The sequence below is a fragment of the Ictidomys tridecemlineatus genome, chromosome 8 (genome assembly GCF_052094955.1).
Source record: "Ictidomys tridecemlineatus isolate mIctTri1 chromosome 8, mIctTri1.hap1, whole genome shotgun sequence".
Classification (NCBI taxonomy): domain Eukaryota; kingdom Metazoa; phylum Chordata; class Mammalia; order Rodentia; family Sciuridae; genus Ictidomys; species Ictidomys tridecemlineatus.
Window position 1 is genome coordinate 11,472,519 of NC_135484.1, and position 12,502 is coordinate 11,485,020.

Sequence of the window (12,502 nt, forward strand, 5' to 3'; positions counted from 1 at the left end):
CTTGTTAAAATATAAATTTACTCTGCATCAAAACTAAAAATACAAAAGACCAAAACACATCTATAAAAGGTATGCACTACTCACCACGCTCAAGAACCTTCTGTACTTTAATGTGGTTAGCACAGAATCCGCTGTACAGTTTAAAGTGGTCGGCGTAATAGAGGAAAGAGCCTCCAAGGGAAAACAGCAGTTTCTAGAAGGGGAGGAAAAGTCAAATCAGACTCGCTTTGCTCCACGAGTGGACATCTGGCAGATGCAGGCCTGCTCCGTAATGTCCCCCTTGGTACCAAAACACAAGGGCCTCAGAAGTCCCCACTGACATACGCCCAGGGCTGCTCTGCTCACTCTGGATGCACCCCGATTCCCCCAGTGGGCCAACAGCTTGAGGTTCTGGCAGAGCCTTCTGACCTGGTGTGCCGTCAGAGGACAGGCAGCAGAGAGTGCTAAGAAATGCCCCCGCCAAGGAGGGCCAAGGGGGTGTTGGGCTGGACAGAGCCTGGAACTCGACTCTACTTCTGGACCCCTTTCCACGGCCTCTTGGCTTCTCGTCCCTGGGGGGGTGTTCATGTCAACCATGGAGTTTACTCTGGCACCACAGAGGAGAAGGCTCCATCCGAGCATCTGAAACCTATGCTCTCCACCCAGGTTTCCAGGACCACAGAGAAGGGGAGGTTCAGGGCAGGTGCTCTTGCTTCAGAAGCAAGACCCTAGATACCTCCCGGAAAGCTGAGGAAGGAGAAGGGTGTGGTCCACGGCCAGGGGATGCTGCAGAGGTGGGGCTGCCCAGACTTTGACTGGCAGGGCATTTACTTTAGGAGAAAAATCCATGGCCTTCTTTTACCACCTGCCGGGGAAACAGTGCAGCGAACGTGCAAAGTTCACCTGGACAAGGGACACCACGCCTTCTTGAAGAGAGATTTTTGCACCATTCCCACCTAATTTTGCTTTAAATCTAAGTCTAAAATACTCACTCTAAACTGCGAGGGGGTTTCCAGTACATCGAAGTCAGAGGAGGCCGAGATCCCATCCTCCAGCGTCTCCAGAAACACCTTCTGAAACTCCAGCATCTCTGGCAAACTTCCAAAAAGCGACTCCATCTACGTGAAGGTTGGGGTTTGAAAAGGGGTGTGAGCCAGGACAAGCTGGGTGCCCCCTCAGGCCCGCATGTCAGTCACAGGGAAGGTCCCCAAGAAGCAGAAAGAGCAAATCTTTTCCAGAAGAGCATTTTCATAAGAGATTTCACTTGAATGTAGAGAGACATACAGCCCCAGCCCCTATGATTCTATATTTCTAAGACAACTTTTTACACAGATGTAAAATTCTTGGTATTCAAATCAGGAAAGATGGAAGTCCACAGAAAAGAATGAATTTCTGTGGCTTAACATTGAAAGTGTTTGGGAACATACGTCCTCCACTATAAATAACAATGACCAGCCCTCTGCCCTTGCTGTGTTCATGCAATAGAGGCCACACGTAGGGCCTTCAGGAGACCCCACGCCCCGGGTACTCATTGGAATCAGTACACAGAGTCTGTGTGAGAGCGGTTCGAAGGGAGCAGGAATCTGCCTGTCAGTACACAGAGGGAGCGAGTGCGTTATTTACCTCATCTTGGGTAAGAAAAGTCTCATTCTGAAGCGGCTCCAAGTATAATTCAAAGAGGCAGCTCAGATCCTGAAAGAAGAAAGTCTTCTTAACACCTAAATCTCAAATACCCGAGCGATTCCAGCAGCAGGCAGCAGCTCCAAAGGCTCCCATTAGGAATGGTGAGGTGCGTCCTGCTGACACTCTGGGCACCCAGAGGGGTTGTTTTTTGCTCACCTAATGCAAAGCTTAATAAACAACACTTGTCAACTGGATTCCACAACCTTCCTCACAGCTTGATCTCCTATCTGTGTTGACAAAACACGCCTGTCTCTAGGCCACTGCCACAGGACCCCCCTTCCCTGCAGGGGAAGCGAGGTGTGGCTGGGGATTACTGCCAGGGGGACCCCACTGGATATCTGGGTTGCTTCTCTGCACCAGTGCAGGCGGACAGCTCCAGCATGGGACTGGAAGAACGAGATCTGGAGAGCTCTTCGATTTGGGGGTTGACACATTAGCAGAATTTTAAATTCCCATGTTCAAGTGCAAGAAAAGAATCCCCAGAGATTAGCAGTTAGAATGTTTAAAACGAGAGCTACATTTGTAAGCGCAGAACAGTTGGAGCTCACTGTATTTACAAACCCTCTAGATGAAGGGTTTTTTAATTTAATAATTTGAAGCTGAGACCAGGATATAATTAAGTGATAGAAAATATTTCTCTTTGGTTTTTCATTTATCCTGAAGAATTTTTAGTCCTAAAATACTAGACATGGTTGACTACTAAGTCAGCTGCAGTGGCTCCCTCATTTTACAAGGGAGAAATCTAAGAGCCAGAGAGCTTTCTCAAGCCCAAAGTGCCTCCTGGACCATCAGCGTGAGAACAAGACCAGGCCTGTGACACTAATGGCGCTTCACAATAAAAACATCCCTGCTTTCCTCCCTCGCCAAATTGCACAGTGGCCTGAGAAGGGAGCACACAGATGCTGATCGTTTCAGGGAGCATGCAGGAGTCCAGATTAGGTTAAAGAATGACCACAAGGAAAATGACGTGTTAAATGTCAACAAAAATAGCAGTAGTGGGGTGTGTGTGTGAATCACAGGAGGCACCAGGTGCGGTTACTTTGTAGACAGTGGCGGGCACGGCAGTCACTGCTGTCCAGTCTAAGGCCACCCAGGGGACTTACTGCACAGAAAGAGCAGGTCACGCTGAGCTGGGGGTGGCAAAGAGCTGCAGCCTGAGGCCCTATGAAAACAAAGTGCAGGTTCTTGCAGAGAAAGGGGAGTCAGCCCCTCCTGTCCTGACCCACAGCTTGCACGGTAGTAGAGGTACTAGTTCACAGGGAGATGACCTGCCCAGAGCAGCAGGAGGTATCAGGGAGAAGAAAATGGTGACAAAAAGGGACCTGATCCTACTCTTATCTCTGCCCGTCAAGGCTCCAGGACTCAGGATGTCAGAAGGACTCTGGAGCTCTCAGAGCTACCTGGAGAAAGGCCACCGTGGATGCAAAGAACTGCTCAGAAATCTGGCTGTCATTCCCTGTGGTCCCCTGAGCTCCCCACGCTCACTGCAACACCAGACAGAATGGAGAGCAGAACTAATCTCATCTAGCTTTTCTTTCTCCCTATAGACCAAAGGAAGGGGCTTGGGGGAGCTTTCCTGGTCTACCTGTAAGCAAGGCTTTTAAAGTCCAAAGGCACAGTAGACAGGTGACTGAGGGAATCTCAGCTGCACCTTGTGGAGAAGGAAGGGAAGAGCCACATGTGTGGAGCCCACTCGGCTCCTGGCCTCGGAGCTGGAGGCTCAGGAAGGGAACAGGGACCAAGTGAGTTGGAGAAGATGTCCTAGGACATGCAGCCAGATTCGGCAGAGCCAGGCCTGGGTTCTCAGCCACCAACCTGTGCCATCCTGTTCCAGTAACAGACAAGTGAAGTGACCTGATAACAGGTCCCGAGTTTCAGCAAATACTTAAAGTGAGGAAGTGTGCTTTCCCAGGCGCCTGTGCTCATAGTGTTCCCCTGGGCTAGGGGAGATAAGGAAATGAATTCTTTGGGTCCCCTAGACGTTTGACATGACTCCCTCATCACGGAGTGAGAATGTTCCCCCGTGATACCCTTGCATTAGCCTCTGCCGCCCATGACCCTGGGCTCTGGGGGCTTGCATCTGCAGTGGCTTCTGTGCAGACTGCTGCCTGTGTCCTATCACCTAAAGTGATCTCTGCCCGGCCCTAAAGCAGTGCAGACTCCCTTCCCACAGATTGCAGATGACAACTAGAACATCTGTTTCCATAGTGAGAGCTACCTTGGTAACAAAATGAGCCGAGAATCTCATTTTTTCCGAGTCTTCTCAGCTCTCCCACCCGCTCACCCTGCCCTCCTTTCCTGCAATGTTTCATGGCTTCGGGGAGCAGGTGTCTGTCTCATGAGTGGCAGGTGTCCCGGGCAGAGGTGACGTGAGGCCACGGCTCACGTAACAACTCGCCGTGACCAGAGAGGAGCTCGCGTCTGGCCCCTCCGTTACCTTCACGTAGGACTTCTCGGTGTCCAGCAGCTCCTGGATGACTTTCCGGAGGCGGTCGGCATCAGAGAGGTGGCGCGCCAGTGGCCTTGGAGGCGGGTCCTGGCTCTCCCTGGGTCCCTCCATGCTGTTGGTCTGGGGGTCGGTAAAGTCCCTGCACAGCGCAGCAATCTCTTCAGCACTCTGAGAGGTGAGGAGAGGTGGGGAGTGGTTAATGCCCAGGATGCTGCTCCCCATTCCCACCAGCGCCAGCCAGCCATGCCGGCACTCGGGAATCGCACAGCGCTGCGTCAAGGGCACACAGTTTCATCCATCCCAGACCACTCTGCCACTTAAAAGTCCATCGGGGGAAATGGCGCCTACCCTGTGTTTAATACCGACACAGGCTTCCCACTCGTGACAGCCCTCACATGCTTCTTTCCTACTAGAATCGACCTCAAGGCCCAGGGCCCACCCTCTGCAAAGCTGACTTTGCTCTAAAACCAGGGTGAGGTCCCTTTCTGAAAAGCACACACAGGAGATGGCCCAGCTGGGCCCACCACATCCCTCAACAGTTGGCCTGCCTAGCTTTCCGGATGCTCAGGAATCACAGTTAAGTGCCACCCAGTTTAGGATGGCTTGGATCCAGTCCACCTAGAGTCTGGCCTTCAAATCTGACCATTTAGCTGAGCCAACATGTGCCAAGTATGAATGGAGACGTCTCGAGCTGGTGCAGATGCTGGGAACGGGGCGGAGACTGGGAGATGAGAGAGAAGGCCTTCTGAAAGGGGCTGCAGAGCCCAGTAGGGGCACGGGGGGAAGCAGGTGCCACAGTGACACCCGGTGAGAGTGAGAGCAAGAGCAGAGGCCAGACCCGGGGGAAACCTTGGAGTAGGGCCAAGTTGGGACTTGGCAGTGAGTAGCCATGGCCAGACCTGGCAAGAGAGGGCGCTCATCCAGGTAGTGGGGACAGAGTCACACAGGTTGAGTCAAAAAGCAGCAGGAAGCCGGGCGCAGTGGCACATGCCTGTAATCCCAGTGGCTTGGGAGATTGAGGCAGGAGGATCGCGAGTTCAAACCAGCCTCAGCAACAGCAAGGTGCTGAGCAACTCAGGGATACCCTGTCTAAATAAAGTATAAAATAGGGCTGGGGACATGGCTCAGTGGCCAAGTGCCCCTAAGTTCAATCCCCACTACCAAAAAAAAAAAAAGGAGGAGGAGCAGGAATACTTGGGGAGAGCAAGGCCTTCGGTGCCAGTCCCTGTTAGGTCTGAGCACGTGCAGTGGCTTCTCACGGCGACACCTGTGTGTTCCTGCAGGGGAGGGGTTTCCCATCTCAAGAACATCCCCCATTGGCCTCCACAGGTCCTGGAGCACCATCAGATCACACCCCAAGTGTCCTCTGTGCTCTTTCTTTCCCTCCTACCCACCTACAGCCCACCCCATCTTACCCCATGTCAGTCTGGAGGCCTCTCCTGGCCCCTGCCCCACTCGCCCAGCTCAGTGCTCACTTCCCCAGCAACAAAGCGGCCACCCAGTGCCAACAACCAGTGCTCATCACCATTAGCCAGCCTCTTGTGTCTCAACCCAAACAGTCCTTCCTTCAGTTTAAATGCCTTCATGCCTGGACTAGGTCCATCTCCATCTGGGGTAAAAAGCTGAACTTGACATTAGGTCTCTTAACGCTAGCTTAGTTCATTCACTTTGCCTGGAAATTTTAGAACACAAACATGATACAAGTACGTGGTGGCCTGACATGCGTTTTACACACGCTGTCACCAGGCAAGTTCAATGCCTCAGAGAAAACACAGGCCTCTCTGGCCCACCTTCCCCCATCCGACTCCCTCCCGGACAGCGTCCTCAAGTGATGGGAACACACAACCAAGACAAGAAGTCAGCACGGACCTCCTGCCTGGCCTCTCGGTCTACTTCAGTGGCTCCAGCTGCAGACCTGCTCTTAATCCAAAGAAGTCGGGGACAGATCCTGCCCAAGGACAGGAGACTCGCCAAGGCTGGACACACCAAAGCACAGCCTCAAGCAGTCTGAAAACCAACACAAGCTTGGGTGGAACAAATAGAAACTGCAAGAGATTACACAGATTGAAGTGCTGCCTGGGGACAGGGTACCCAGGAAGGTCGCGGCATATGCGTCCTAAAGGGTACATGATCCAAGGCAGAACTAGGGCACAAGCCAAAGGTGAGGTAGGAGAATGGGCCCAGTAACCCACAGAGCCTGGCTCAAGGGCAAGTGACAGCCCCTGACAGACTGCCAGGTTCTAACGTAAAGCTGCTTTCTCTTTCATTTTGACATGAAAATCTTGGTACACAAGTTAGATCAACCTGGGAACAGGGACTGAACTTCCAACCAGACACACAGAGCATAATTTCCTTCCGGGCTGGGATTGTGGCTTAGTGGTAGAGCAAGCGCTTGCCTAGCATGTGTGAGGGGCACTGGGTCCGATTCTCAGCACCACATATAAATAAATGAATAAAATAAAGGTTCATCAACGTCTAAAAAATAATAATTTACTTCCAAAATAGTTAATGCATAAATAAATACTAGTTATTCTCCTTGGACCTACGCATATTCCACCAGTTTTTATTTTTAAATGTGAATACATGTATATTTCTGGTGATACCTGTCAGAAGACATGTATTTCAGAGTAAAATTTCAAAGAATAAGAAATATGGATCTTAAAGTGGCAATCAGATTGCAACCTTGATTTTTAAAAATGTCTCATGTCACATTCATAACAACCAAAGTTTCAGATTCATTATGGAACAAGCTCCGATGCTACTAGGTCGTGCCCAAAAAGCCTAATGGCACATAACCATTGCCACCAATAGGTGGTACACTTCTCTCCCAGGATGTGAGTGTCCCAAAGGAACATGAAAGAGTATAACCAACCCACTCCAAATCCTGCCCTCCGGCTCTTCCCCCAGCCCACCAGTGGACCTCTACCTGGCCTCACCTTAGCTTTGTTAGGGGAACTTTTGGAAACCTGTGCCAAGTGAGTCAGAATCCCTGGGGCCTCGTCACAGGTGTTTTGTAAGCTTCCCAGGTGATGCCAAGTGTGGTCCCTTGGAGAACAACTGGTCTACCCATCAGGGCACCCGCACCTGCCTGGGTTTTCCAGGAGTGGTATCCACTCCAGCCAGATCACCCTGTCCCTGGGGCTTGCACTGAGGTAGCCACGTAAAAGGGGTGTGGACTGAGGCCACAAGCCAGGAGGTAGGTGGAATCACACCCTGACCTGAGGTTCTGGATCTGCCCCTCTAACTCCATTTACTTAACATCTCTAGGATCATAGGACTTGCACCACAAGCTCAGACAATGTAATTTTGCAATCCCCAAAACTAACCGTTTCCAGGGCTGTGGGATCTATATTAAGCATGCATATACTGTGTAAAATAAGATCTGACAAAATGCACCATAAGTTAAATGGCATCTGGTGAGTTTGCAGCTTTGCCTCGCTGGGATGTCAAAAATCACACCTAACAATGCAGTGTTAAAATAACGAGATTTCAAAAATAAAGTATCTTGCCATTTTAGAAAAATCAGAATCCATCTTAAAAACACTTCTGGTAGGATTAACTCCCAAAAAGTGTTAGCTGAAATTTTTTCAATAGTAAGTCTACTTTTCAAAGTACCACAGTTAAGTGCTTCAAGTGCTACAAAGACTCCACTTGCTGGACGGTTTAGCTGTTGTCCAAGGTCAACTGAGAGGAAAACCTGGGGGTCAAAAGGCAGAAGGGCTGGGAAAAGCCGAAGAGTGATCCCAAGAGTGTTTTTCAAGACTGTATATGAACGAGTCACTTGGGCGATTATAGTTCAGTTCCTCTCTTCTTAGAGATGGTGTACCCTGAACAGTTCAGGGCGGTGCTCTGTGTAGACCTGATAAGCACTTTCCAGGAACAGTGACCATGTTGAGTCTCAGTCCTTACTCATGAAAAGCAGCAGTGTGCCTCTGCCATCCAGCAACTCTCACCCGGCCCTGGGTCTAGGAGAGGGAGTCTTGCTTGCTGAGCCCCTGCTCCACACCACACACACGCACGTCGGGTGTTCTCACAGAACACACCAGCACCGAGTCTGCCGTGACCTGCAGAGGCTCTCCACCTGAGGGGCAGGGAGGCTTTGGCAGGACCTTCGTGGCATGAGGCCTGTCTTCCTCCGTCTACACAGCAGTGGCCTCCTCAGTATTCAGCAGAGCACAGGCAAAGCAGGCTCACTACGGTGGTAGGGGCTCTCCTGGCCCCAGGGGATCTAGGGGTGCAGTAATCTCGGCTAAGAGAGGCAAATGCAGCTATCACACACCCACAGGTGGGTCCCGCCCCTGCCACTGAAGAATGCTGTGATCCCACGTTAGAGCTAGGTGTGCATGGATGCAGTATCTACCAGCGTGTACGTGTGCAAAACGGAAAACACTGTCCCACTGAGGCATGGGCCCCGGGTCGTGCTTTCCAGTGTTTTGTATAACAGTGTTAAGATCTTGGGCTCACTGTGAGCCTATTGATAAGAGGGCGTAAAACACTATTTTCTTTAGAATTCATTAAAAAGACTAAATGAGAACTTTGTTCCCCTAAAACTAAGCTGTCTGGAAGACAAATAATATTAATTCCGTTTTTTCAGGTTTTTAAGGCTACATTATGGTTGATCACTACTTGAAAATGATTTCATCTCATCTATAGATGCGGAGGGCTCACTCAGGAACTCTGGATTCAGACAGCCAAGCAGAACTATTTCTGTTTGAATGGATGGGCAAGGATACTCCTGCTTCCTTCTAAATGGGCTGAAGTGTGTCTGCTTTCAAGGAGCCCATAAGCCTTTCTTGGTTGGCACCAAAACTGTTCACAGGATGATCAGGTGCCTTGCCCCAGACCGGAGGACAGCAGGGACAGTATCTTTCTCAAACCAAGTTCTGAGTCACTCCATGACCCTTCTGATCTGGATTCAGCGATTACTTTTCATCAGAAAATACCAGGACAGTCTCCCCTTGGCTTGCATTTGTTAAAAACACCACCACCACCAACAACAACAACAACAAAAAAAAAACAGCTCTTCTCCGATTCTGATCGTGACGACTCTGATATTTACTTTGCTCCTAATTGGAGACTTGACTGCCTAAGGCTTTCCAGTTTTCCTGTGGGATTTGGAAGCTTAAAAAAAAATTAATAGATGTTAAGTATATTATATCACCCAGAATAGACTGGGATCCCGTCGCTGCTGCACGCAGTACTGACGCTGATCAAGGGCTGAGCTGGGTCCCGCTTCCTGGCTCAGTGCACAGCAGCGCCTCACTCAGGGGCTCTGGGTACGCAGGCTCATCTGTCAAGGCAGCTGTTTGTACTTTTTTTTTTTTTTTCCCCTCAAACCTACTTCTAGCCTAAGGAAAAAAGGTTTAAAAGTGCTTCATAATTTGGGGCAATATTTCTAAGGAAACTTAGAGATTATTTTCAGCATGTAATACCTTTGAGGTCCTAGTTTATAGGAAAAGAATATTAACTTTTTTTGGGGGGAGGGGAATCAGTACAGTTTTGACAACACACAGACCTGAAGATACTCTCTTGCCGTGTAAACTGTCCACACAACAATGTGTGGTCTCTGGTCTCCTCCGCCACACTGAGCCACTGATCTGGACCAAATCCACATCAAGATACTTCCACAGTTTCACCATACCAGGTCATTAGGCAGAAACAGATTGTGAATTCTCATACTGCCCCCAAAGAGAATACTGGAAAAATTAAACAATATATGAGGCCTGGGGTAAATGGCCAATTAGCCTCAAAGACAGCCCGGCCCCAGCAGGATGTGGCTCACCTGCTGTGTTCCTCTATACTGAATACTAAAAAAATCCTCCCTTCCTTGTCTGGAAGCCAGGAGGAGGCTGCATTACCAAGTCACCTCAGAGTGAACTAGGTGGCACCTGTCAGATCCCAGCAAGTCAAGTCAGAAAAGTTCCCCTAGGAAAAAAAGACTAAGAAGTGCAAAGGACTTTTCCTCAACTCACTTTGCACTTCATTAAAGTCATCACTAGCTTATAAAAAGACCGAGCAGAGCATACCTAGAACCCCAGAGGGTCCGATGACCTCCCATAGAGAGGCAGAAACAGACCATGGCCAAGTCAAACTGTCCATGCTTCCAGGGCTCCTCTGGGAGAACAGGTGGCCACATCCTGGTATCCAACCTAAGTTGCCCTGAGCTGCCCACCACACCAGGGCAGCACTTCAGGGCCAAACTCTGGGGGATGCTTGGGGGCAGCTGGGAGGCCCACAGGCAGGCTGGGTGGAGAGGGCAAGGCAGGGGACAGGGAGGAGGGAGGACAATATATTAGCACCTTGGCAGGTGGGGGTGGGAATAAAAACAGATTTAGATAATTAGTAACACCTGTGGGGACAGACCACCCCAAATCATCACAGTCATAAGAGATTGCGAATTCTAGGGAAGGGGCTTAAAATTCTTATCAAAATGATACAAAAAGGATGAGGAAATCCTGCACTGAAAAGCCTTATGTCCTTTGTTCTTTGGACCAGACGATTCTATTTCCAAAGGATACACCAGGCAGACCAAGGAGGTAAACTGTGGGCACAAACAGTAACGTGCATAAATGATGGTACAGAACTGCAGTGAGATGCCCGCAGCAATACCAAGAGACTGACACCCACTACCAAGGAAAAAGGAATGAGCCAGGTGTGGTGGCACACGCCTGTAATCCCAGAAGCTCGGGAGGCTGAGGCAAGAGGATCAAGAGTTCAAAGCCAGCCTCAGCAACTTCATGAGGGCCTAAACAACTTAGTGAGATCCTCTCTCTAAATAAAATTGTGTGCGTCTAAATAAAATTGTGTGTGTATGTGTTGCTGGGGATTGAACCCAAGGCCTTAGGCATGCAAGGCAAGCACTCTACCAACTGAGCTATATCCCCAGCCCTAAGTAAAATTTTTAAAAGGGCTGAGAATATGGCTCAGTGGTGAAGCACTGGGTTCATTTCCTGGTACCAAAAAAGAAAAAAAGGAATGATTTATTGGTAAGGGGAAAAAATAGGAAATATATATACAAACTTTTAAATATGCAGCCTATCTATAAATATAGATATATGTATAGATTTTTATAAAATTGAATGATATATATAATAAATGCAATGGTTAACACCGCATTCTAAATTATTTTAATTTTAATCTTTTAGCTTATCTGAATCTTATTTTATATAGTACTTGAATTTCTAAGTTAAAAAAAAAAAAAGGACTCCTTTCCCATCACTTTACAAAAAAGAATCTGAGGCCAAAAAGGCTCCACAGGACACTGCTGCATGGGGACGAAGGAGGCTGACGAAGGCCCTCCGCTCCTGGTGTCCACGTGTCTGGGAAGATGAGCTCTGAGCAAGGAAACCAGGTAGACAGGAGCCCAAGAAATGAGGGGTTCAGAACAGAACTGAGGGAGCTACTCTGGTTGGGTCAAGGTCGGGGACAGGAGCACTGAAGCCAGACTGCAGGGTAGGTCAGGGTAGCTACAGGAAGCCACGCTTGAGGCTGGAGAACATACGGAACATGTAGAACATGCAGGAACTGAGGGCCAGCGTGGCGGGGTCCAAGGATGGGGGCCTGCAGGGACACATGGAAGAAGACAGAGACACCCTCCCAGGCACCAGGGAAGAACTGGGGACACCAAGGCAGCAGGGGGCAAGACGGTGACCTTTACCTAAGGAGCAGAGCTCAGGGGAGGGCCAGGGTGGGCAGAAGAGCCCGCAGATGTGAGCGTGGCAACCTCCACCCACTGTGCACACGCCGGCTGGGTGCAGGGTCCTGACGACGGCTGGCGAGGGTGACGAGCACCTGATGGTCCTCCCAAGCCGCTGCCCCTTTCTTCCCAGCGTAAAGCCCCAGCTCACCCCAGGGCCCCACCTTAAACAAGTGCCCTTTTAGGAACACACTCTGGAGCTAAGCCCCTGGCCGGGGCAGCTGCCAGCCACCTGACCTTGACCGACTTGCCCGGACTCCGCTGACGCACCTGTGAAGCAGGGAGCACATTTTACAGAGGAAGCAATGAGATGAAATATGTAAAAATCCTTAGCACAGTTCAAGGGCTCAAGAAAGGCTGAGGCTCAATGAAAATGATGGGGTTTACTGTCATTTCTCTTTTTTTAAACCGGAAAGATAGGTGTATGGAGAACCAACTTTCTCTGAATGCCGAGCAGGAGGGGCAGAAGGGTCAAACTTCATTCATTTCATGGATCATTTTTAACAGAGACCTTTCTCCCTCCTGGACTCTGTTCTAGGTACTGGGGGGGAAGGGCATAGACAGGTGACATGAATGACAAAAAGGGGACACACCGTGTGGGGTGGGAAAAAGGATGGCTGCAACTTTAACAGGGGCCAGAGAAGGTGAGGCTGCCCCAAAGGAGGGAGGCGGAGGGCAGACGCTCGGCTGTCCAG

The 12,502-nt window shown here is 49.9% G+C and overlaps 1 protein-coding gene across 5 annotated transcripts in view; it reads right to left on the reverse strand.

Moving 5' to 3' along the window:
• Tiam2 (TIAM Rac1 associated GEF 2) overlaps positions 1-12,502 on the reverse strand; it is a 117,955-nt gene that overhangs the window by 9,660 nt on the left and 95,793 nt on the right. For all 5 annotated transcript variants that reach the window (XM_078018846.1, XM_078018847.1, XM_078018845.1 and 2 more), the window contains 4 exons: positions 4,100-4,279; positions 1,603-1,671; positions 972-1,097; positions 85-193 (listed from right to left, as the gene is read on the reverse strand). In XM_078018846.1, the coding sequence (XP_077874972.1) occupies positions 85-193; positions 972-1,097; positions 1,603-1,671; positions 4,100-4,279 (484 nt within the window). The remainder of the gene's footprint in view (positions 1-84; positions 194-971; positions 1,098-1,602; positions 1,672-4,099; positions 4,280-12,502) is intronic.